Raw genomic sequence first — 27,969 nt, forward strand, 5'->3', positions numbered from 1 at the left:
CTAGCTCCACAGGCAATGCATCTTCTTTCTCTGAATTTGGACAAAAGGTCTTCTAGTGGATTTCTTTTTTTCTAGACATTTTCTGTCCTTTAATCTCCAGTTCCTTTCTATCAATAGGCTGTGCTTATGAATCCTGTATTTAGATCTGCCATTTTTGATGCTCTCTGTAGTTTCTTCCCTCTCATTTCCTTCCTTCTTTCTTCAGCTCCTTTTCCCCAAAGCTTTACCCCTAATCTGGTTTCTTTGGGTGCCTCCTACTCATACATGGTCCACCCAATGCTATTCCTCCTAGTCAGAACACTAAAATCCTTTATAATGACCCTAGTCAGGAATTGATAATCGATTTTACATGTATATAAAAGCTCATACACATATACACATACATACATACATACGCACACGTTTAAAGGCAGGGTTCATTTATTCCTGATACATGTGTTAAAATTCCTAATAGTTCACACTTGTATTTTTACTCAACTATTTCCCCTCCTCTCATCTGATATGTCTACTTTAAATTTATCATCATCAACCTATGAGTTTGCAAGATAAAGAACTATCTCTTCATCTGGCTGCTTAATAAATGTTGAGTGACTGACTAGCGAAATGAAAGGCTGACTTTTTTTCCTGGCTTCACCAATTATAGCTTTCCGTCATCCAAACAATCCAGAGTGTCACCAAAATTACTCTTTCTACTTAGCATTTTGATTATAACATGTTCCCCGAAATTCTCTACTGGCTCCTCATTAGTTTGTATGTCAGGTAAAGACAACTCACTTAGTCATCAAAAATCTTCCATCAGTCAGGACCTTGACTTTTTTGTCCTTTTCAAGCAGCTTTTCTTAAAATTCTCTTGATCCCACTGCATTACTGAATATTTGCCCATTCAGTATTAGGTTCTTTAGTAAAGCTTCCCTGATAGATACCCCACAAACCAGTCTACATATTAAAGTTAGTTATTTTGTATGTTTTATCTTCCCCACAAATTTGTAAGATCCCTGAGGGCAGGACCCATGCCTTTTTGTTCTTTGCATTCCATCACTCCCTTCAGTCCTTTATAGAATTTCACTATGAATGATGAATGATTTAGTGTGCTTGACCTATATTTCTTCTCTAAAAGGAGCCCGTTTTCACATTTTGGCTCCCTGGGTAAAGACAAAGCAGGTATGTTTTTGTTTGTTTGAAATCTTTTTGGTCTGAGATATGACCTTCCAAAGGATTCCCTTCATTTTGAAGGCTCTCTCAATTCAATACGGGTATGCCTCTCTCCACTTGTACTTAGTGTTCAGGCATACTGAGATCCATGAGAACGGGGTCCTTCTGCAGAGTACTTATTGAAAACAGTTGCACCAGGAGTTTCAGGATCCCAGATAGCCAAGCTATTGCCCTTTGAAGGCATTAGAATGAATGGAGATGCCATGTTGGCATGCCTAATTAAATAGAACTTGCAATCTATGTTATCTGTCACGGCAATGATCCATCCTCATATTTCCCATTCAGCTTCTCTCTGATGGTTCTTTTCCTTGTAGTTTTCACTTTCTTCTCTCTTTTTTCACTTAGTTGTCTGAATACAACATTATGGTTGACTCTCAAATTTGGTTGTGCTATTGTTCTTCAGATTTAGTGCCATGGTTTTAACCATTTGCCTGCATGCAGTCCAATCTCTCAGCAATAACAAAGTCTAGTAAATCTATTTGGCACCTAGCATTAAGACTCTAATCTTGTATTAATACCTTAATGCAGACCCTAATTAAAAGCTGAAAGTGGATCCCAATCACCTTAGTCATTGCTTTCCTCTGCCAAAAAGGTACCAGGCAATAACTAACAGGGAAAATGATAGGTATAGTTTAGAAATGCTATAAAAGGTTCTGAGAAATTGATAGTCCAACTTGTCTCCTAGAATGCAAGCTTCTAGTGGGCATGGACAAAATTATAAGACAGTACAGCTACACAATTAATACCTATAAGATGTATAAATTAATACCTAATAAGTACATGGATAAGAATTTAGTCATGATACTGAATAACAGTGCATAGTTCTATAGCTACATTTTAAAAAATACCAATGTAATATTGAAAGTGTTATTTTGCTCCATTGTCAATGACACTAGTACAGCAACACCTTTCAAAATGAAAAACTTTCGAGAACTATGTGTAATAATAAAATGAGTAATTAAGAGTTATCAGAAGGAACTCTGTCAAGAGTAAAACACTGTAAGATAATGGGCACAGGCTGTAATTAGGAAGACAACATTGTAATTCACTTAGAAACACAAGCATTTTACATCTCAACTCTAAAAATACAGGCTGTCATACTTATGGTTTGCATTTACAGCATTTAAAAAATTCTATAACCTAATTTAGTGGAAAAGAACTGAACTCAGTAATCCATGAAATCCGTTTCATTCCGTTCTTTAGGTATCTATTGTCCTACCGTGACTTTCATAAGTGGGAAGAACATTCTAAACCATTAGCAAAACAATCCAGACTATATTAATAAAATTAATTCAATAACAACTATAGTTTCAATATTAGCTACAGTTCATGGACCGTTTCCTTCTCACTTTTATTTCAGGGATTCTTAATCTAGAGTCCATGGACTTGTGGTTTTTCTCTTTTAGTATTGTGAGAACCGTACTTCAATATAAGTGGTTTCTTTTGTTATGTTATGTAATCTATTTTGCCATTTAAAAGTAGTATCCTGGGAAGGGTCTCATAGGTTTAACCATACTGCCAAAGGGGTTAATGGCACAAAAATGGTTAAGAACTCCACTAAAGTTAAATCCTTCAAGAAAACAAACCATTTCCTTCTATTTTTTATTTTTAATAACTTACTATTTTAATCTTTAAATTAACAAGTTTTTTTAATTAATGTGTCCCTGTACGAGCCTCCTCCAATGAAAAAATAAGCCCATAATATAAAGATGTATATCTTCTCCTCCCTATAAGGAGATGAGTGTTTTATCTTTATTCTTTTGGACGAGTGGTTTATCGTTGCATCAATCAGATATCTAAAGTCTTTCAAAGTGTTTTTTCTTCATAATGTCATAGTTACATGCAATGTTTTATTTCTGTTCACTTCTCTCTGCATCAGTTCACAAATGTCAAGTGAGAAATGGGAGGCAAGGGGCTTGAAGGTGAGAGGGAGAAAGCAGGTGAGAAAAGGATTGCCTTAAAGTAGATTAAGCAAAAATAACTGGAGACAAAGTACCTATTGCCTTTACAAAAGAAGAGCAACAAAAATTCTTATTCAAGTCATAAAGCTCTTTCCAATTTCTTGTAAACTTGTTCGTTTCATCATTTCTTATGGCATAGTAACATTCCATTACATACATGTACTACAATTTGTTTAGTGATTCCTCAATAGGAAGACAAGTTTCTGATTTTTAGCTACCACAAAAGAGCTGTTATAAATATTTCTGCACACATCCTTTTCCTCTTTCTTTGATTTCTTCGGGGTATAAGACTAGAAGTGGTATAAGTGGGTCAAAGGGTATGCCAAGATTGGTACCTTTCTGGGCAAAGTTCCAAATTGCTTTCCAGAATGACAAGCAATTCACAGCTTCCCCAACAGTGCCAGAGTGTACTTGTTTTCCCACAGCCCCTCCAACCCTTTTATTCTAAAGATTTATATATGCTCCTTTCATAAGGAGCCATATAATTAACAAGGCATGATAGGCAAGAGTTTGTACCTCCCTTCCCATCCCCATTTATTAAATGTTGGAAAATGAAATCTTTGGCCCATCCAACTCATTTCTACTGGATTGACATTATGTCGCCGGCTCATCTTCTGATTTAGAAATAATAGTATTACTTAATTCAATAAGGCAAACTATTCTAAATTGAAACTTTGTAGGAAAAATACTGTCACCATTCTTGATTATATGTTTTACTGTGACTTTGGGCTAAAATCACTACCACTTAATATCCCAGTGAGAATTCCCAGTTTTCCACAATTTCACAATTTCCACAATTCCACAATACCAATTGTGCCCTCAACCAGTATAAGGAAATGAAATTATCTGATGCTGGGCATTTCAAAATGTCTAATGATAACTTGATAAAAACTGTTTTGTTACGTGACAGAGATTTTACCAATAATTTCACACTATTATTAACTATGCTGAAAAGTACAATTTGAATCTCCCTCAATATCGCTTTGTTCAATCTCTTTGCACTACTATTAACACCCATTCTAAAATAACCAGTGATTCTTAAATAGCCCTTTTTGCCTCGGTCTCAGAGGTCAAATTATCACAGATTTAGAGTTGCAAGGTACCTATAAAAGTCACTGAGTTTAATCCCTTCATTTTACAGATTACAAAACTTGAAACCTAGAGAGATTTATTTAAGTCCAGGGTTACAAAGCTGTTAAATGTCTTAGAATCCTGGTCTTCCTGCAAGAAGTCCAGAACCTTATCTACTATGGTGTCTTTCTCTAACATTAATCAAATCAGAAGAATTTCATGAGGTAATGCTAAGGTCTGCCAATAACGAAGGAGAAGCAACAGGGCTTGAGGGGAGAACTCTAATGAAGAAAGACAGCATAACACAAGTCCTGACTGAAATGACTAAGACAGGAAATTGTGCTTGGTCGAGTCAAGAGTCCATAACACCAAATCTTTTAAATACTGAGTGAGAAGTGGGAAATGAAGTCTATCACACCAAACAAATTCCAACTCAGAAAAAAACACTGAGGAGATGACAGATTGTGCCACTTAACTTCCCATTACGTGATAGACAGCAGGGCAAGTCGGTCATTCTAATGGAAGAAGTTGCAGTACCCCGGATACTTCTATTCTAATCACTGGACTGGACTTGTTAAGTTGTAAAAATCTGAATCTTTACCCAGAAAGCCATAAATATTATAATATAGAAATGAAATCTAAATTATGGACAGCAATCGGAGGAGATAAAAAGAGCAGGTGATGGAGGGAGAAAATATGTTTTAGAAACAGAAAGATAGACTTAGCAATAGGAATTCCAACAAAGAAGTGAATCATCTTAATATCTACCAAAACTATAATGGCATTGCATCCCTGAGATGGGAGCAGATTACGCTTTTTTTTTCCATTGCAAAAACACAGTGCCTTGTAGTAAGCACTTGATAAATGCTTTATCATTCATTCATTCAGACACTGCACAGGAATCTGTCACTGGCCCACCTTGGCAGAGGTTTCTTGTGCCTAACGCTAGCAGATCAGATCAAGCGGATCTTGTCATGGCTGAGTGACAGCAAAGTTTATATTCTACAGGAGGGACTATCAGGGTATCCAAATAGGCTTTTCATGACAGTGCATCTGCCTACACATTGGGATGTCCTAGAACACAGGTGATGGTGAAGTTCCATCTACCAAAACAATAAAAATGATACAACAGATAGCATTTATATAGCACTTGGCAGAGTATTTAGAGAATCAGGCCTGGAGTCAAGAAAACTCATCTTCCTCAAGTCTGGCCTCAGATATTTACTAGCTATGCGACCCTATTTGCCTCAGTTTCCTCATCTGTAAAATGAGCTGAAGAAAGCAATGGCAAAACCACTCCAGTATCTTTACCAAGAAAACCTCAAATGTGGTCATAAAGAGCCGACTGAAAAACGACTCAACAACAACAAAAAGCTTTGCAAGGCAATTCACAAGTATCTCAATTGATTCTCCTAACAATCTTGGGAAGTCGATGCTACTGCCATCCTCATTTTATAGTGAGGAAACTGAGGCAGATATAGGTTCAGTGACTTATCCAGAGTCACAAGACAAGTGACCTAGGCTGGATTTGAATTCCCACCTTCCTGATTTCAGGTTCAGACTTCATTAACTATGCCACCTAGCTGATCTACATAAAAAAGTAATGCCTAGCTGGTCTGGGATTGGTTACCGTGTTGGACTGTCAAACGGAATTCATAAGATACGAAAATGATAAGGTGCCATACTCCCTCCAAGTGTTATCCCCACCCTGCAAAGAGGCTGAAAGAGCGAGCAGATTCTTCTCTTCTATTAAATAAGTCCTGTCTGCAACGGTTAACATGAAGAAATGTGAGCAGGCATGCTACCCACCTCCGGACAGAAAGGTGATGAACTCAGAATGATACTCTGGGTGGGGTCAGGAGGGGGAACATGGCCAATACAACAATTTATTGTGCTTGACTATACTTATTTGTAACAGAGTTCTACTTTCTTTCTCAGAGAAGGGGGGGGGGAGGCAGAAAAGAGAGAAGGCAGATTTTTATTTTATTTAAAAATTGTTTAAAAAAAAGAAATACGTGTAGGGCCAAGATAGGGGGGAGGACAGCGAAGCTTCTGAGAGGGCAGTTCCCATAATCACTTCAATGTTCTCTGTGCTGAATTGTTTCTGTGGGTCCAGGTTAATCAAACTGGGGACCAAGGTAAAGAGATTCTTTAAGCTTTAGAATGTACCTTTCATTTCTGGTGTCTATGGGGAAAACTCACAAAATTTTTAGCAGGTCTGTAAGCAAAAAAAACCCTGAGAATTAAGTAATGGCAATTTTTGCAGATATTTTGCTTATACGGGGCCTATCAGAATAATGTAGCTTCTACACTACATGGATCCTTCCTTACTTCCCATGGAACGCCTCTCTTACATCCAGGCACAGATCAAATTCCACCTTCCACATACACCTTCTCCTGATTCCCCCCAACTGCTAGTACATTCTGTTCCTAACATGTATTTAACTATCTTATATTTGACAGTATGTATTTTCTCTGTATTTATTCTGTGTGTGTGTGTGTGTGTGTGTGTGTGTGTGTGTGTGTGTGTGTGTCTGTTGTCTCCTGTTAGAATGTAAAATCCTTGGGAGTATGGATAATTGTATTATTTTTGTAGTTGACTCTATAGAACCTAACACAGTACATTAGTGACTACTCTTTGGGTCCAATTATTCAACATATTCTGAATCTATCTAACTATACTATCTTCTAGGCCCATAGCTCATTATTTTTTTCCAAGAGGCTAACTTCCCTCTCTTGATGGTACTAAAAACAACTTAGCACTGAAGAGGAAACTGAGTAGCAGTCCAGAGGTAGGCCATGATGGCTTGTAGTAAACATATACTCCTGATAATACTTCTGGAAGCCTGAAAAGGGAAATGGAACCTTCCCAAGTACTACAGCACCACTGGGAAAAAGGAAAATCAAGTTATATAGAGACCGAGTACTTTGTAACACACCCCTGTTTAACCCCTCGGATGTTTAGTCTACAGGGTCACTGGGCAGTATATCCGATCAATTGGCTCAACAACAACTAAGGAGATCCAGCGCTAGGACCTGCAGTAATTAGGGGCATGGAAACTTGATTTTTAAAGTTAGGAACAGGTTAGGAACATGGAAAAGGCTGGAGATTAGCTGGTCTGAAGATGGCTACACAAGGGACACTATCATTACACCCCCTTCCTGTTGTCAAGAGTAGGGTCCACCAGTAGCAGTTCTATCCCTGAATTAATAGTCAACGTAGTATTTTTTCAACTATTCCAAAAGTCCTTTACAAAAGTTAAATAATAAGAGTATATTGGGGGTAGTATAAAAAAAGAGTCATGTGATTAGTAACAGCACTGTTTAATGATTATTACAGAGTTCATAAATGGAACCTCACAAATAGCTCAGAAGAAATCACCTGAACCTGACACTAAATTTCACTGGCTTTTAAGTTTAAGGAGCAACTAAAACACTTGGTGTTTTAGATAGGCAATTAAGCACAGCAGTAAGCTACTGAGTAAAAAAAGTTCCAGGGAGAAATAATCATCCTATTCAAGTTGTAGCCTGAGATTTACCTGAGTAAGGGATAAGAAGTGCCTCAGAAACATTTAAACAGTAAGGGACCAAGTCACATGGGATTGGAAGATACTGGAACAGGCTGCTGAGATAGGATGCCAAAACTTCTTCCCTGGGAATCTTTAAGATACAGGGCATCTCTCCACCTGGAAGCCTTTAAGTACACTACTGCATGTAGGCAGGTGCATGAGCTAAATGCCCTTTTTCAGTTCTCTTATACTTCTTATGCATTGGTGTGGCCACCCAAAAAGTATTTTACCTACTCAGTGAAAGGTTAATGTCCATTTAAAAAAGCTCCAACTCAAACTTGGTTGTTTCCCTAATGCCCACACAGGTGAAAAGAAGAGTTAAAGAGTATCTGGTGGATGGACAAATTTAATAAGCCAATTCCCTGAAACTACTAAGTATTTTGACTGTCTCTCTCCTTCCCTCTGACTTCATAGATCTTCTCTTCTTCAAGTGCCATATTCTGCATAAAGCCCATCCTAATGTCCCCACTACTTGTAGTTTCCCCCCAAATTACCTTGCATTTAGCTACTTGCTTTATATTTGTATTTATTTTATATTCGTGCTGTAAATACTTGCATGTGTACTTCATTAAAATGTAAGTTTCTAGGGAAGAATTTGTGAACAAACAAGAGACAGAGAACATTACAAGATATAAAACAGATAATTTTGATTATGTAAAATTAAAAAGTTTTTGCATAAACAAAATGAATGCAAGCAAAATTATAAGGAAAGCAGAAAACTGGAAGGAAAAAATTTGTAACAAGGATCTTTGATAAAGGCCTCCTTTCTCAAATATATAGAGAACTGAATCTAAATTTACAAAAAATGTCATTCCCCAGTTGACAAGTGGTCAAAGGACATAAAAAGGCAGCTTTCAGATGAAGAAATCAAAACTATCTAGTCACATGAAAAAATGTTCTAAATCATTATTGATTAAAGAAATGCAAATTAAAATAACTCTTGAGGTACCACCTCATAACCTATCAGATTGGCTAATATGACAAAAAAGGAAAATGTTGCATATTGGAGAAGATGTTGGAGAACTGGGACACTAATGCCCCGTTGGTGGAGTTGTGAACTAATCTAACCATTGTTGGGAGCAATTTGGAACTATGCCAAAAGAGCTATAAAACTGTACATACCCTTTCATTGATCCAGCAAAACTACTGCTGGGTCTATATCCCAAAGACATAAAAAAGGGGGGAAGGGCCTACTTGTGCAAAACTATTTATGGCAACTCTTTTTGTGGTGGTTAAGAATGGGAAATAAAAGGAAAGCCCATCAATTACGGAATGGCTAGATGAGCTGTGATATATGGTTGTAAAGGAATATTATTATCCTATAAGAAATGACAAGAAATAGCCATACAAAAAATGCTCTAAATCACTATTGATTAGGGAGATGCAAATCAAAACAACTCTCAGGTACCACCACATCACACCTATCAGATTGGCTAACCTGACAAAACAGGAAAATGATAAATGCTGGAGAAAATGTGAGAAAGTTGAACACTAATTCGTTGTTGGTGGAGCTGATCCAACCATTCTGGAGAGCAATTTGGAACTGTGCACAAAAGGCTATAAATATGTGCATACCCTTTGACCCAGCAATACCACTTCCAGGGCTGTATCCCAAAGAGATCATAAAAATGGGGAAAGGACCCACATGTACAAAGATAGCAGCTCTCTTTGTGGTGGCCAAGAACTGGAAATTGAGGGGGATGCCCATCAACTGGGGAATAGCTGAACAAGTTGTAGTATATGAATGTAATGGAATACTATTGTGGTATAAGAAATGATGAACAGACAGAATTGAGAAAAACCTGGAAAGACTTATATGAACTGATGCTGAGCAAAGTGAGCAGAACCAAGAGAACACTGTACAAAGTAACAGCCACTGTGTACAATGACTGATTTTGATAGACTTAACCCTTCTCAACAATGCAAGGACCTAAAACAATTCCAGAGGATTCATGATGGAAAATGCCATCCACATATGGAGTCTGAATGCAGAGTGAAGCAGACTATTTTCTTTCTTTTGTTTTACTTTTCTTTCTCATGGTTTCTCCCATTCATTATAATTCTTCAATATAACATGACTACTGTGAAAATATTAATACGAATGTATATGTAGAGCCTATATCGGATTGCAGGCCTTCTTGGAGAGGAAGGGAGAAGGGAAGGGGAGAAAATTTAAAACTTATGGAAGTGAATGTTGAAAACTAAAAATAAATAAACTAATAAAAAATGATAAGCAGAATGATTTCAGAAAAGCCTGGAAAGACTTACATGAACTGATGCAAAGTAAAGAGAACCAGGAGAACATTGTACACAGTAAGAACAATATTGTTCGATGAAGAACTGTGAATGACTTTGCTATTCTCAGCAATATCCAAGAAAATCCAAGCAAATCCCAAAGGACTAATGATGAAGCATACATACTATCCGCCTCCAGAGGAAGCACTAACATTATTTGAACACAGACTGAAGCATGCTATTTTCACTTTCTTTCATTCTTTTTTCTTTTATTTGAGTCTTCTTGTACAAAATGACTAATCTGGATATGTTTTACATAATTGCACATGTGTAACCTATATCTGACTGCTTACCATCTCAGAGAAAGGATGGCCAGAATTTGGGACTCAAAACTTTAAAAAATGTTAAATATATGTTAAATAAAATACATTTTAAAAATCTAAGTTCCTTCTGAGTAGTTTCATTTTTCATTTAATTGTTTCACTTTTTCTATTTGTATCACCAGTCTAGCACAATGCTTAGTACATATTAAGTGCTTAATAAATGCCAGACTGGCTGATTGATTAAAGGTCCCTGAAAATACAGCGGAAGGCTCCTCAAAGACTGCTCTTGTCACTGTGAAAAATGTTTTCCCAATATTCCTGGTCTACTACTAATGGAAGATTTTACATCTGCTCTAAAGGTTACAATAGGCAGTCCTTTTTTATTTTTATAGTAAGTTCAATAAATCAGTATACTTTCCCCTTTATTAGAGCAGAAAGAATATATTTCAAAGTATATAAGTACTTTGTGCATCAATCAATTGATCAGACACAAAGCTCCTTATCTGCTATACTGCTTTCATAATTTACTTGTTATAAGTAAGCACTCATAATGACAAATTGTCTTTAAATACAGCTGAGAGGGGGAAAAAGGGAAGATAGTAAGCTAGGCAGGGTCATAGCTAGTAAACAGTATCTACCCTAGAAGTTGACATAATAAGGACACAGTGCTGGGGCTCCTTACTATCCCCACCTGCTTCACTCCCACCTGAGCTCTCAGCTTTAGGAAGGGGATGCCCTGAGGCCCTAAAACCTGTGATTTCATTGTAATAGGAAATTGCCTATGAAGAAGGGCTATCTACCAATGCAGAACAATTCACGCCCTGCAACTTAGCACCCCACAGAACTGCCTGGGACACTGAGAGAGTGGTTTGTTCAGGGGCACTCACTAACCTAACAATAATAATGATGACAATAATAATAATAATAATGATAATAGTAATAATCATCTATATAACAGCAAGTACTTTACACGCTAACTCATTTGACACTCACAACCACCCTGTGAGGGTAGGTGTTATTAGCATCTCCATTTCACAAATGAAGAAACTGAGGCACAGATGGGTTAAATGACTTACCCACGGTCATACAGCCAGGGAGTGGCTGAGCAAAGATTAAAACTTAGGCCTTTCTGATTCCAAGTCCTGAACTCTATCCAATGTAGCCAGAACGAAGGAACTAGAAATTTTCAGAATCAGGCTTGGGAAACGGCGCTTTTCCTTGTCATGAAAAGGTTGCACAGCACCTACTTTTGAGCCTGCCCTAAGCTAGCACACAGAACTTCACCACCACCACCACCACCACCACTCAAAAAAAAACCCGATGCAAACTGATCAGATCTGCTCCATACATGTTTGATAACGACCACAACAGGTCCTTAGCTAATGGTCATGTCGTTTCCTCAGGGAACATTCTGTTATCACTAATGGTCATGACCATTTTGTACCAAGATTAAAATGGATTTTTCAAATGTCACTAAAAGTCTGGAAGAAAATACCAAGTCAAGTCAAGTCAACAAGCATTTATTAAGCACCTACAATGTACCAGGCACTGCGCTAAGCACTGAGGGTACAAAGAAGGGCAAAATATAGTTCCCAATCTCAAAGAACTCACAGTCTATGGAGGATGACAACGCAGAGACAACATATATACAGGATACAAAATACATACAAATAAAATACATACAGGATAAAATGGAGATAATTAACAGAGAGAAGGTTCTAGCATTAAGGAGAATCAATAAAAGTTTCTCATACAAGGTAGGGATGAGATGGAGCACTGGGGCTGATGAGATCTTACAAGATCTTGGGTTATCCCAATAATGAGCTTCCTGGGGCATGGTGGAAAAATCTGAGAAGTCCCAGAGTAGTAAGTTAAGTAATTTCTCTAATATCACAAGTTGCAAAGCAGTCGATCTGCATCAATAGAATATTCCTTATTGAGAGTTCTCTCCATCAATGAAATCACAAGTCTGGACCCGTCACAACCATATTTTTTTTTAAACCAAGTCTCCTCTCTCTCTCAAATTCTTTGATTTTCCAGGCCTAAGAAAATCTATTATTCTGTAAATTGGCAAAGACAATAACAACGAACTAGTAAATGTTGAAGGGGCTATGAGAAAACAGACACACTAATACACTGTTGTAATTCTGGATTTGCCCAACTGCTCTGGTTAGCAAATTGAATTTATGAAAGAAAAAAAAATCACTACTGTCCATATCTTCTGACCTAGAGAGTTTACCACTCAAAATATACCCCCAAAGGAGTCAAAGAGAAAAAAGTTCAATATACATTAAAATAAAAATCTTCTTTATGGTAGCAAAGAACTGAAAACAACATTGGTAATCTTTGACTAGGGAATGTCTGAAAAAGGAAAATTCAATAGAATGTTGCTATTTAATAAGAGGGGCAGCTAGATGGTGCAGTGTAGGGAGCACTGGGCTTGGAATCAAGGCTCCTCTTTGTGAGTTCGAATCCAGCCTCAGACACTTATTAGCTGTGAGGCACTGGGCAAGTCACTTAACCCTGTTTGCCTCAGCTCCTCACCTATAAAATAAGCTGGAGAAGGAAATCGCAAACCACTGTCTTTGCCAAGAAAACCTTAAATGGGATGAAGAAGAGTCAGATACAACTGAAACAAGTGAACGTTTAGTAAGAAATGACAAATAATAGTAATTCAGAGAAACAAGTGACCTGTAAGACCTGATGTGGAGTAAAATAAGCAGAACCAAGAAAATAATATTTATAATGACTATAACAGTACCAAAGGAAAGATCATCAAAAGGAACTACGTAACTGAAAAGCCAATGCAAGTCTTTGAGTTCAGATAATTAAACATACTTTCTTCCTCATGGCAAAGAGGCAGGGACTCCTAGGATAAAGAATTGTCTATACTGTCATGTGCAGTCACCGTATCAGGCACTTATGCCTAAAAGAATTGGGGGCGGGGAGAATAAAGGGGGGCTCGGATCAGAAGGGGAAAGGTAGGCAAAATGTCTGAAGTAAATACAAATAGGCAGGTCTAAAGTAAGAAACGATGGCTGATTGTTTTAAAAACAAACAATGGGGTGTGGTGGATAAAGACAGATTCAAATCCCCCCAAAACAGGATTCAAGTTCCATCTCTGCAATAAAAAATATATTAAAATATTTTAAAATTAAAAACTTATTATATCACCTAATATAATAGCACTGAGTAAATCACTATTTTAATTCTTCAAATGCATTACAAATCTATGTCCAACAATCCCAGAAAGTAGCTTATGTCTTAGAAGAATCCTTCTGTCCATAAAAACGCCACATGTTATTTCTCAGGGAGGCTAGACCTTCACTGTGATATTGATGTGTTTAGAAATTGGTGTTTTTCTGCCACTAAGTGTCAGCAAATAGTTCTAGCCAACCAACTTAATGTGAGATTTACTAGGAAAAGCAGAAAACCAATGGACTGTTGTTTAAACTGAATGACAAAAATAAAACCACATGTAACATATACTATAAGTAGTGTGAAGCAAGATCTAAAATTCCTTTTCCCCCTACATACAAGCAATAGAAAAACCATGTAAACCACAGAGACTCATAACTACAAGAAATTTTGGCTGAATTTCCTGACATAGTAATCAGAACTTTGAAGGCACACAAATAATGAGAAGAAAGAACACTCAGAGATCATCTAGTGGTCCAACAACACCCCCACCCTGCCCTTTCATTGCAATATTCAACTAATGTCATCTTCTACTACTTAACACTCTAGAATCTAATAAAACTGAAGATCCACTATGTAATGATATTCTAATATATTACATGAACTTTCTACATTACAAATTAATCAGTCAACAAGTATATTTATTAAATACTTATAACTAGTAAGTTGACCTCTCAGAGCACTCGAAAAATGGTCTAGAAGAAATAATTTAGCTGATAATAAAATATATGTTTTATTCTCATAATATTAGGTTATTTTAATTATATATAGATAAATAAAATTTTAAAGCTGAAGGGGAGCTTTATTGTTATTGTATGTCCTTCGTTTTTAAGAGGACTAATGACACCATATGGTGATGTCCTAACTTGTACATGAAATAGATTTAAGTGAGACAGAGGTGTGCAAAGTGGTCAGCCTCACTCTCTCTTCCTGAGTCATCAGGAAGTCCAGTGGCAGGACAAAAGTTAAGATGACTGATGGCGGCCTGGGATGCAGTGGATGACCTTGGCAGCTTCAATGCTTGAGCAAGCTCTTAGCATTCCACTGCACCAGCTTCACGGCCATTGGAACAAATTGTTCTCATCCACCCATTCTTTCAGGGAAAGTCTTCACACCCTTGAGGCAGACATCCATCGACAAGTTTGGGGCCTATCAGTTAGTTCAATCTGGTTTAGTTTGTCTGCCAAGATGGTTTACTGAAGTGTGGCTGCTGCGCATGCTATAGATTCCTGGAACCACAGGTGAGAGTTGGGTGAAAATGGACACTAAAGATGGGTGAGCAGCCCTCACACCAGAGAAGCTAGTCCTTCCTGAACACCCCACAGACCCCGATAAAATGATATATCCTTGAAATACTGACGTAGAGCAGAGATTCTTAACCTTTTTTGCTCTTATATCCCTTTGACACTATGGTCTATAGATCCCTTCTCAGAAAACTGTTCTTAAATGAGTAAAATAAAAAACAAAAGATTACAAAAGAAACTAATGCTGAAATAGTTACCAAATTTTTTTTTTATAAAAAACAAAACAAATTCACAGACTTCAGGTTAAGAAGCACTAACATGGAGTTATTAAAAGGTCTTGAAGAAGGCCTCTAGTGCAATGAAGTAAACCCTCCATGGAAGATCTACAGAAGGACATGGACAAAAAATTAGTAGGGTAGGAAAGCATGCAAGGGTTGTAATATGCACCTAGGAAAAATATCCATACAGATGCTATCACAGATTTATCTAGTTAACTAAGTGTATATTTTCATGATGCCAATGATATACTTTCCCAAAAAACAGATGATTAAAGCCTTTCAAAATGCTGCTATGCCTAAAAATTTTAAGTATTTCATGGGGAAAAGGAGATAATGAAACAGGGCAAAACTAGTTAAATGTGAATTTTTTAAATGAAATGTTCTTACCTGGAATTTTTAATTATGACAACAGAAAAAATTCTTGATAAAGAATTACTTGAATTACTTGTGAATTTGTCATTTAAAAAATGCAAACTTGGTAGGACTTCCAGGAGCCAAGGCGGCAGAATAAGCAGTAAATCACCAAAACTCTCACATATTCATCTCCAAACAACCATAAAATAGTGCCCCAAAACAAATGCTGGAACAGCAGAACCAGCAAAAAAAAACAACAACAACAACAACAAACCCCAGATGAAACAATCTTTTAGCCCAAGAAATTTGGAAGACGGGCAAGAAAGGTCTGTCTGGTTCAGGTAAAAGGAGAGTGCAGTCCAGGACCGGAAGTATTCCAGCAAGCCAGCAGCAAATCTCACCCCAGCAAACCAGTGGTAGGTAGATCCTGAGCCCTAGTGCAGTAGAGCAGGCAAATGCCACCACTAGGACCCCCACGTGCCTCAGCCTAGCTAGGGAAATGGGCAGACTCCAACTCTGAGAACAGCCATATACTTCAGCTAGCCCCAGACAACCTTTAGCAGCCAGACCTCCAAACACTTCGGTGTACCCTCCAGCGAACAGGTAGCTGAACCCTACCGGTGCCTAAGCAAACAAGCTGCCAGGCCCTTGTAAGTGCTTCAGCATAGCCCCAGGCAAACGAGCACTGTCAGGCGCCAGACTGCTACATGCTTCAGTGTAGCCCCAGGAAACACAGAAACGCCCCACTGACCATGCCGCAGAGCAGACACCACCATTAGGGCCCCAGCTCAGTACCAAGTAAGCTGCCAGATCCTTACACCTTCCAGCAACACCTGTGACACCACCATCCCACTCCTCAGCAGACAGGAGAGTCCCTGGGGGCCTCAGGGCAATGTCAGTAAAGTGCCAGGAAAACAGCTGGCACAAGAAGCCTGAGACAGTGCCCCTTCCATCCCAGGAGCAGAGCTCAAATTTAAAAGAAAGGAAAAAGCCCAAAAAGGTAAACAAAAAAAAACAATAAAAAAAGAATTTTACCATAGAAAGCCATTATAATGACAAGGAAGATAAAGACACAAACTCAGAAGAGGACAACGATGTCAAAACACCTATGGGAAACCCAAAGAAAAATTGGAAGTGGTTTCAAGCCCAGAAAGAACTCATGGAAGTATTCAAAAAGGAGCTTAAAAATCACATAATAGAGATAGAAGAAAAATTGGGAAGAGAAATGAAAGTGATGCAAGAGAATTATAAAAAAAGTCAACAGCTTGGAAAAAGAAAACAACTACTTAAAAAATAGAATGGCCAAATGGAAAAGGATATACAAAAATCCACTGAAGAAATCAAAGTGATCTATAGGCATGTGAAGAAGTGCTCTAAATCACTTTTGATTAGAGAAATGCAAATTAAAACAACTCTGAGGTACCACCTCACACCCACCTCTCAGATTGGCTAATATGACAAAAAGGGAAAATGATAAATGTTGGAGAGGATGTGGGGAAATTGGGATGCTAATGCATTGTTGATGGAGTTATGAACTGATCCAACCACTCTAGAAAGCAATTTGGAACTACGCCCAAAGGGCTCTAAAACTGTACAAACCCTTTTATGCATCAATAAGATTGTATCCCAAATAGATGATAATAAAAAAGGGAAAAGGAATTACATGTGCAAAAATATTTATAGCAGCCCTTTTTGTGGTGGAAAAATACTGGAAATTGAAGGGATTCCCATCAATGGAGGAATGGCTGAACAAGCCACAGTAATGTAATGGAATACTATTGTGAAGAAATGATATACAGGTAAATTTCAGAAAAACCTGGAAAGACTTGTATGAACTGATGCAAAGTGAAATGAGGAGAAGAAGAAAATCATTGCACATAGGATCGGCAACACTGTGTAATGATCAACTATGAATGAGTCAGCTCTTCTCAGCAACACAACGATCCAAGACAATTCCAAAGGACTGGAAGGAAAATGCTATCCACATCCAGATAAAGAGCTGATGGAATCTGAATGCAGATCAAAGTGTACTTTTTTCCTTTCTTTTATTCTTCTTTTTTCCTTTAGATCTGTTTCTTCTTCTGCAACTGTGACTAGTATGGAAACACGCTTTACATGATTGACTACCATTTTAGGAAGAGGGGAGGGCAGGGAGGGAGAAAAATTTGGAACTCAAAATCTTATAAAAATGAATGCTAAAAATTGTCTTGACATGTAATTGGAAAAAAATACTATTAAAAAATGCAAACTCACCTTTCTTCTGAGCTCTGGTGATTTTGACAGTTTCATGAAGGTCAAATGGGGCTTGAAACTTCTATTTTCTCCTGCCAAGATACCTCGTTCTTGAAATGCTCTCTTAGCTGCCTCTAAAGAAAAAAACCACAAAAATATTTTATCTATCAATTGTGCCATGATTTATAAAAGTACACATTTATTTCTTTTACACAAAAAGGGTAGTCTGACAAAATTAAAGTTAAAAGTAATATCTGATTTGTATTATAACTTGAATTTTATCTGCAATAAAATCTCATTCTGACATTTGTCAAAGGCAGGGAAACAATTATTTAAAAAGTTAACTGTCTATGTAAAGTAGTTGTTGGGCCAATGTGATGACAATACTGAATGTCAATGAGCCGAATGAAACATTTGTTTAGGTAGTCAGTCATTCATGTTTTTCTTTTATATCTACCAGAAAGATCTTTCTAGAAAATAACATTTTAAAACCAATACACAAAATTCCAATTTTAGTGATATTGAAAGAAAAAATATCACTATCAATTTTTAAAGGTGGCTGTTATATATAGTATACATTTGCCAATGTGATATTAGCCTAACACCAAAGAATCAATGAATATTGTCCCACTGCAAAGTAAAACAAAAAAAAATTGCCTTGAAAAGTTTTTACATCTAAGTGTAAAAAGAAAAGGTTGAGAACTAACTAAGCTGAGTCTGTCCATAATCAAGCTGCATAATGGTGAACAAGTCCTTAACCTATATCCGTTTTCTCATCCATAACATTAGGCAGCTGGATTGTAAGATTTTTCCTAGCGCTATGATTCTATGCTGTTCTAAACAACATTATCTATATCTGACTGATAAGTAAAACATACTATGAAGCTTACATTTCTATATGACTTAACAGTGAAGAGAAGCATTTTAACATATACAAGACATTCCAAAAGCCTTAGTGTAATTTTAAACTTTAATAGCTTTACAATGCACTAAGAGTTTTGGGACACCCTGTATCAACTTATTCTATGACCACAACTTGAAGAGCATCTTTCCAATCAACTAAACCATTGTTTTATCTCTAAAATGTCAAATAATCAACTGAACTGATTTTTTTCTTTTGAATTGAATGATTATTTCACTCCCAAAATCATAATGTCTTTAAGAGTTCCCTTGCATCTCAGCACATAATGGGAGCCTAATGAATGCTTATTGACTGATCAAATTGTAAATTGAAAAGGTTGACCTAGACGATCTAAGGTCCCTTCCAAGTCTAACATTCTATAATTCTACCATGAAAGTAAACTCCATTGTCATGGTCTAGATTGATGACCAACAACTAATTACAAGTAGTTTAGAAGAAGCTATCCAACAATCATATCCCCCTTTATCTCTACATGAACCTGGCCACACATCCCAAAACATGAGTGTATAAAGTAATAATCAATCAATGAGCATTTAGCATCCATTATATGCCAGGCACCATGGAAAGCACTAGAAATTAAAATAATTCCTGACCTCAAAGAAGTTATATTCTATAGGGGGAAATAACATGTACTCACATATATTTATATGTTTATAAATTTCATATTTATATAAGTATAAACAAAATAAATGGAAAGTAATTTAGGGGAAAACACTAGCAACTGGGGAATAGGAAGAATCAACAAAGTCTTCATATGGAGGAGAATTTTGAAGGAAAAAAGGACTCTAAGAGGTAGAGGCAAGGTGGGATTGCATGATAGGTATAGGGGATAGACAGCGCAAAAAACGATGGGAGATGGAAGTGTTATTTTGGGAACAGCAGAAAAGCCAGTTTGGCTTCAGTATAGCATCCCCAAAGGTGAATAATATGTAATAAAAGGCCAAATAAATGGATTGAGGCTAAGTAGTAAAGGGCTTTCAAAGCTAAACCGAAGAGTCTGTATTTGATCCTGCAGATAACAGAGAACCACAGAAGTTTACAGAATACAAGATTAACATGCCTGTGATTTTAGGAAAATCAGTTTGGCAACTATGTGAAGGTTGGAGAAAGTAGAGACTCCAAGCTGGAAGATCAATTAAGAAAATAATTAGAGGTTTGTAATATGCACATCTGAGCATTCTCTTCTTTATGTAAAAGTAGTTCCCAGAGTCATAACTAACATTCTGGCATTAAGAGTAAATGTCACAAAACTCACGGGGGAGGGAGGGAGAGGCAAACAGCATGACAGGTGTTCTCAAATCAAATTTTAACAATAAACTCATCTGAAAGTTAGAAGGGGCCCTCAGGACATCTGGTCCCATCAGGGGAGAGATCTCACCGCTGCCCTGGGTCAGAGTTAGAGTGTGGGAACAGAGAGAGACCCTTAGCCAGACCTGTGGAATTCCCAGGATAACCAAGGCCACTGCTGGGGAGGCCTTCAGAACAAAGGAGCTAGGGAAGAGTTCACCTGGAGCACAGCAGATGAGTGAAGAAAACCATTATCCATAGAGTTCTGTTTTAACTATTTTTGCTAACTAGGTACTAAGCATAATTATTTATACCTGCTGAAGGAATATAAATACCACCAAAATTTTGGTAACTTGGGGCAAAGTTCCAGTTGCCTCATGTTAATTACACTTCTGGGACTGGGACCTACTGCGCCCCAATCATTGTGACTTTCTAGGATTTAATTTTAAATAATATAGGAAAACTCTGCTATTTGGAGCTAGCAGAGCCAGTCATTGCCTTAGATATAACCACAAAACACTGGATTCTTTTGCACCACTATTTCCATACGAAGTTTTAAAGAACTATGAGCACCTACAAACACCAAAATATTTACAAAGGCACTTTTTTTTGTGGTAGCAAAGAATGGGAAACAAAAGAGATGTCCACCGATTAGAGGGCCACTACACGACGAAGACAGAGAAGCATGAAGGACTTTCATGAAAAAGTGCAAAGTCAAGTAAGCAGAGTCAGGAAAATACACGGCTACAGCATGCTAATGGAGAGGATAGTCCCAAAACAACTGAAATGGAATGTCACAAAATTGTAAAACAAGGTGGGTCAAGAAGAAACATGAAAAGATATCTCCTCCTCCTCCTCTGCAAGGGCTACAAATATAGAGCATAGCATACAATGTCGGATTTCTTCTATGGTTGATCGATTTTAATGAATTTTTTTCCTCCTGTTCCTCTTTTTATTTCTTGAAAAAAAATTCCTTTATTATTAAGAAGAGGCAAAGAAGTATCTAGGGGGAAAAGATACTATAAAAACAATACATATGTGCATGTATATATATATATATATATATGTATAAGAAATGTGAAGAGCATATGTACATGGGAAGAATTAAGAGTGTCTACTTGGATCAGGCAGGAATTGCAAAGCCAGTCCAGCACTTCGAGGACCTAGGATTTTAAAGAGAACTAATTATTTTATGAAGCATGTCTACCTACACGCGAGGGCAGGTAACAATGTTTCCTAGATTAAGGACTATGAATTTGACAGGATGGCAGCTTCTACACTCTGCGTAATCTTTCCTTGTTCAGTTTCCTCATCTATTTACCACACAGAATTGTTTTGAGGATCAGTCAATCAATCAACATTTGTTAAGTGCTCACTATGTGCCAGGATCTGATGAGATGTATGTGAAACCCCAGCAAAAAACGACATAAACATCAGGTATTGTACATACTTAATCTGAAAAAACCTGTATCTGAAGTAACAGATTGAAATGATACACAGTTGTGAACTTCCCCAATATTTGCATCTTTTTTCTCTCATCCCATCTCTGGGGCCATCTTTTAAAATATATATAGATGTATAAAATTTTTCTCCCAATTACATGTTAAAGCAATTTTTAACATTTGGATTCTTTTATTTAAGTTTTAAGTTCCGAATTCTATCCTTTCCTCCCTCTCTCCCTCCATCCCCCATCCCTGAAACAGTAATACCAATCGAACTACTAAAGAATATTTCAGAGAGGTGGAAAAAATAATAAAATTCCACTGGAAGAACAAAGGTCAAGGATATCAAGGGTATCAATGAAAAAAATTGTGAAGGAAAGTGGTCAAACTGTACCAGATCTCAAACTGTATCATAAAGTTGTAATTATCAAAAACAATCTAGTACTGGCTACGAAACAGAGGACCAATATTTATTTCTTAAATCACCTCTAAGGCTCTTTGTTCAGAATGAGAATTAAAATTCCTAGATGACCTGGAAACAATGAAGGATCAATATCTTCCCTAGATTTTGCTCTTCTCTGAAGCCATGTTCCACAAAGAGAGCTTTATGGGAAGAGAGGGGTTTCTGAGAGTTTTATACAGAAAACAATGAAACTAATGTACTGAGAGGATGCATTAAGTGAGGCACAGTATCTAGGAATAAGGAGATATAATTCCTTCTGTACTTTGTTCTAATCTAACCACATCTGGGGTATTTTGTTCAATTCTGGGAGCCAATATTTTAAGATAGAAATTGATGAGCCACAGAGCAGTTCAGATGAGGGTAGAAGACCTCAAGATCATGCCATATAAAGATCACCTAAAAGACCTAAGAATATTTATTTTACCCACAATTTCTGTTCCTCCCTTTCACAAAACTTATTTTTCCTGTCTACTTCTCAGCATATATGGAAGTTGGGTTCCCTCCAGTGGCAATATTGCTACAAGTAACTCTCCATGGGTAATACCAGAAAATAGTGAAAGTTAATGCTTATCAAATTTCTTATGCATTTTAAATAACATGTCAAATTCAAATGCTTAGTGGGAAAATAATATTTTTAATTTAATTCTTTATTTATTCTTAATGTTAAATATCACAGCTTGCCCAACAACTCAATATCATGAACCTATAATGGGCAATGCAACGTTTCTGATAAAAATCTGTACTTTTAAAAAATGGTGTAATTTAACACAATCTTAGAGTCTTACATTTATCAACTTTCATTCTATTCAAAATTCTGAAAAAGACTAGAAACATACAAGATATACAACTGTAATTTGAATAAAAATGAAACCAAGGATATTTTTTATCCTTTCTGGATACTTTCTGCACAGATTATAATATGTCCATGATTTTTGTGAATTAAACAAAGATCAATGTATTACAGAATAAATAGGCTGTATAATATTCTTATATTAGAAAATGGAGATTGCATACAGGGGGCGGAGCCAAGATGGAGGCTGGAAAGCAGAGACTAGCGTGAGCTCCCACCCAGGATCCTCCAAACACTTATAAAAATGGCTCTGGAAAAACTCTAGAACTGCATGAAATAGCAGAGAGAAGCAGGGCTCCAGCCCAGGACAGCCTGGATGGTCCTGGGGTAAGGTCTGTTGCATGGACCTGGGAGTGGAGCAGAGGGCCAGGTGGACCGACCAGACCAGGAGCCAGGCAGAACAGGCTTAGCGCCCTAAATCAGTGAGCTGTGGCAGTTACCAGACTTCTCAACTCACAAATACCAAACAGAGAATGTTAGTGGGAAAAGCTGCAGGGGACAGAGTGAAATGAGCTCCTAGTTCGGCCACTGCCCCGGGGGCAGCGAGGGGTGGTGCAGCTATAGAACTACAGCTGCAGTTGCTTCTGGTCCCAGGCCCACCTAGTGGGAGGAATTAAGTGGCAGATCAGAGCTGGAGTGCAGAGCCAGCTTAGATCTCAGTCCGGTCCAGGTTGGTGGTTCTTGGGGGAGGAGTAGTGCTGGTGTGGCAGAGCTTGCTGTGTAGAAATAGCTCTGAAAACAACAGCACAGCCCCTAAGGCTTGGGACAAAGTACTCTCTACTCTACAAGAAGTCATACCCCGATGAAAAACTCAAGGGTCAAGTAAGTCGGCTGGGAACATGAACAGGCAGCGAAAACGCACTCAGATTCAGTCTCAGACTTTGGAATCTTTGGTGACAAAGAAGACCAAAACATACAGCCAGAAGAAGTCAACCAAGTCAAAGAGACTACAACAAAAGTCTCCAAGAAAAACATGAACTGGTCTCAGGCCATGGAAGAGCTCAAAAAGGATTTGCAAAAGCAAGTAAGAGAAGTAGAGGAAAAATTGGGAAAAGAAATGAGAGTGATGTGAGAAAACCATGAAAAGCAAGTCAATGACTGGCTAAAGGAGACCCAAAAAATAATGAAGAAAATAATGCCTTAAAAAATAGACTAACTCAAATGGCAAAAGAGCTCCAAAAAGCCAATGAGGAGAAGGATGCCTTGAAAGGCAGAATTAGCCAAATGGAAAAGGAGGTCCAAAAGACCACTGAAGAAAATACTACCCTAAAAATTAGATTGATGCAAGTGGAAACTAGCGACTTCATGAGAAATCAAGATTTTATAAAACAGAACCAAAGGAATGAAAAACTGAAAGACAATGTGAAATATCTCATTGGAAAAACCACTGACCTGGAAAATAGATCCAGGAGAGATCATTTAAAAATTATGGGACTACCTGAAAGCCATGATCAAAAAAAGAGCCTAGATATCATCTTTCAAGAAATTATCAAGGAAAACTGCCCTGATATTCTAGAGCCACAGGGTAAAATAGAAATTGAAAGAATCCACCGATTGCCTCCTAACAAAAACCCCAAAAAGAAAACTCCTAGGAATATTGTTCCCAAATTCCAGAGCTCCCAGATCAAGGAGAAAATATTGCAAGCAGCCAGAAAGAAACAATTTGAGTATTGTGGAAAAACAATCAGGATAATACAAGATCTAGTAGTTTCCACATTAATGGATCAAAGGGCTTGGAATATGATATTCTGGAGGTCACTGGAGCTAGGATTAAAACCAACAATCACCTGCCCAGCAAAACTGAGTATCATGCTCCAAGGCAAAATATGGATTTTCAATAAAACAGAGGACTTTCAAGCTTCCTCAGTGAAAAGACCAGGGCTGAATAGAAATTTGACTTTCAAACACAAGAATCAAGAGAAGCTTCATGAAAAGTTAAACAAGAAAGATAAATCATAAGGGACTTTACTAAAGTTGAACTGTTTTGTTTACATTCCTACATGGAAATATGATGTGTATAATTCATGAGAGCTCAGTATTAGGGTAGCTGAAGGGAATATACATATATAGAGATACAGAGGGCACAGGGTGAGTTGAAGATGAAGGGATGATATCTAAAAAAATAAAATCAAATTAAGGAATGAGAGAGGAATATATTGAGAGAGGGAAAAAGGGAGAGATAGAATGGGGAAGCAGTTCTGTGGGAAGGGAAGAGGGGGCAGGTGAGGGGGAATGAGTGAATCTTGCTCTCCTGGAATTGACCTGAGGAGGAAATAACATACACACTCTATTGGGTATCTTACCCCACAGAAAAGAAGGAAGGAGATAAAAAAGGGGGGACGATAGAAGGGAGGGCAGATGGGGGAGGAGTTAATCAGAAAGAAACACTTTTGAAAAGGGACAGGGTCAAGGGAGAAAAATGAATAAAGGGGGACAGGATGAGAAGGAGCAAAATACAGTTAGCCTTTCACAACATGAGTAGTGTGGAAGGGTTTTACATAATGATACGCATGTGGCCTATGTTGAATTGTTTGCCTTCTTAGGGAGTGTGGGTGGGGAGGGAAGAGGGGAGAGAATTTGGAATTCAAAGTTTAAAACAGATGTTCAAAAAAAAAGTTTTTGCATGCAACTAGGAAATAAGATATACAGGCAATGGGGCATAGAAATCTATCTTGCCTTACAAGAAAGTAAGGGAAAAGGGGATGGGGGCAGGAGTGGGGTGACAGAAGGGAGGGCTGACTGGGGAATGGGGCAATCAGAATATATGCCATCTTGGAGTGGGGGGGGAGGGTAGAAATGGGGAGAAAATTTGTAAATCAAACTCTTGTGAAAATCAATGCTGAAAACTAAAAATATTAAATAAAGAAAGAAAGAAAAAAGAAAGAAAATGGAGGATATGCTAGAATATCAATAGAGTTTGAACAGTACAGCCCTACAAAATGCAAGCACAAAATAAAAAGCATTATTTACTAGGTATATATAATCTTAAAACATTCAAAAATATTGTTAATACTATAAATAGGTCCTATCTACATATTATATCAGGATATGAGTGGCAGCAGGATTGAGCTGATTAGCTCAATCCGTAACATAATGTCTGAAAAGCAGATATGTGAAGCAGAAAATCTGCAAACACCAAGAGACTGAGGCAAGAGCCAAGAATTCAATGGCTTGCCACATGGTTAAAAACAAGGAATAGGTTTAGGAGCCAGGAGGATCTGTTAGATAAGGAAGACAGAGCGTGAGAAGTCAAGAGATGGGATCATATGATGATTGGGTCATATTGATCACATGACCTTATTCCCTACTCTTTCTTCAACTGCTTGCACCATGATATTTGCCATCATCATTTTAACTAAACTATTTTCTTAAAAGTCATTACTGGTGTCCTTAAAAAATACAATGATCTTTTTTGAGCCCTTGTCTCCTTAATCTCTCTGTAATGTTTAATACATTTGGCCTTTCTCTATTAAGTAGGGACACTTTCCTTCCTTGTCCTTTGAGATATAACAATATCATGGTCTTCGTCCTACTTCCCTGGCCACACTTGTTTCCTTCCCTCACTTACACGAATTTACAGATTTTTCACAAAATTTTAGTTGGAAGAGACACACTGTCAGAAGGAACCAGTTGTTTTACCTCTTTCTTTGTGACTAAAGAAAAATAACTGCGATGTAAAAACAAAACATATTAATACAACTTCTTTTACGAAAACAAATGGAGGCGTTTGAAATCATGCTTCTGTCAAACTATTTGGTGGAGCTGATTAATTACAGTAAAAGAAGACATTACAATAAGTGAATAAAGCTTATGGTGAGGAGGGAATGAATCGAGTACAGAACAAAGACCAGTACAAGAGAGTGGTGATCGTGTGTCAGTCTGGATTGCATCACTGTGGCAACTAGGAATATTCAAAATTGGCAAAATAAATGAAGTAATCAGAGCCATCCCAGGGCTGTCCATATGATTTATACAAATTCCTAATTTCTTATATCTAGTGTTAGAAGCTCAGCACTGACACCAGACCTGTATTAGCAGTATGTCTAAGGTATACCTAAGGGAGGCTTATTAGATACACAGAGTTCGGTCTGTAGATGGTGCTAGAGGACAACTTTACAGATTACAATGGTGTTGGGAAACAGAAGTAGTGATAGGTATGTTGTAGAGCAGTGGTTACAATTCGGTAGTTTGGAAATCCTTTGGAAGTTCACAATGAACGCTCAAGGGATTTGTGCCAAAAATGCTTTAATGGCATCTTAAGCAGCAAATAAGTTCCCAATTATACTAAAAATATGTTTTTCCTCTGTGACAACAAACGTGCATATTCAAAGCATTATAGGTTTGTTTCCAGACCCATCACAAGGCCATTCAAGGCAAACTAATTCCCAATAAAACTCATCAGACACATACTAATAACTTCATTTTAATTCTGTGTATTATTGGAGTAGCTCCCTGATTCCTGTTACCTTATCAGCTGTATAATCACAAGATCAAGACACTCTGAACATTTGCACTCTTACAGAACAAATGCGATGCTATTTGAAAAACATGATCACTGGGCATGCACATGAAAAGTCACCTTGAAAGCATCATGGACCCTCACAAAAATTCTGAAGAAACAAATCTTATATTGCCTCTCATTATAGTACTGAGGCTATTTTCCAATTTAAACTTATTCTCCATTTATATTACTCTCTTTCTCTTTGGAAGATATGCAAATGAACTGGATGAAAACGTTCGTTAATTGTTCAATAGAGTTTCTGTGACGGTATAGCCAGTATGCCAGTGGTAGGAGAGAAGAGAGTCACATCTAAAGAGTTTCTTTCTTTTCAAAAGTTAGTTTACATATCAACATTGCTAAAAATAAAGCAATGTATGCATCTGAACTCTAAGTACATTTATGTTTTAATACAGTGCTTATCCACAGCTAATAGGAAAGTAATTATTTCATATAACTAGCTATTCATTTTCCTTGATTAGATGGCTAATAAAAACAATAAATTTATATCTCTAAATAAACAACCTTGTAATCTACCATTTTCTACCTCATATCTCTGTGAGAGGGTATTTTCACTTTATTTTTATTTTAAATCAAAATGCAAAAATAAACTTAATGTGGAACTAGATTTAAGATACTCTGTGGGTGAACCGAATATTACAACCTTTGCTCAAAAAAAGGACCAACATCAAATTTAAATGTAAAGTATGATTGCTGTATTATTTTAAACATCTTTCAAGTTATAACTTGTTTCACTGTAATTTGATTTGCATTCAACAAAATTTATAAAATTTAAGAAATTTAATATGAAGTTTTCATGATAATAGAAA

The 27,969-nt window shown here is 37.2% G+C and overlaps 1 protein-coding gene across 1 annotated transcript in view; it reads right to left on the reverse strand.

Annotated features, from left to right (window-relative positions):
• AKAP7 (A-kinase anchoring protein 7) overlaps positions 1-27,969 on the reverse strand; it is a 171,137-nt gene that overhangs the window by 72,412 nt on the left and 70,756 nt on the right. The window contains exon 5 of the mRNA XM_036768250.1: positions 17,699-17,811. Coding sequence (XP_036624145.1) covers positions 17,699-17,811 — 113 coding nt within the window. The remainder of the gene's footprint in view (positions 1-17,698; positions 17,812-27,969) is intronic.

Source organism: Trichosurus vulpecula, chromosome 7, assembly GCF_011100635.1.
Source record: "Trichosurus vulpecula isolate mTriVul1 chromosome 7, mTriVul1.pri, whole genome shotgun sequence".
Taxonomy (NCBI): domain Eukaryota; kingdom Metazoa; phylum Chordata; class Mammalia; order Diprotodontia; family Phalangeridae; genus Trichosurus; species Trichosurus vulpecula.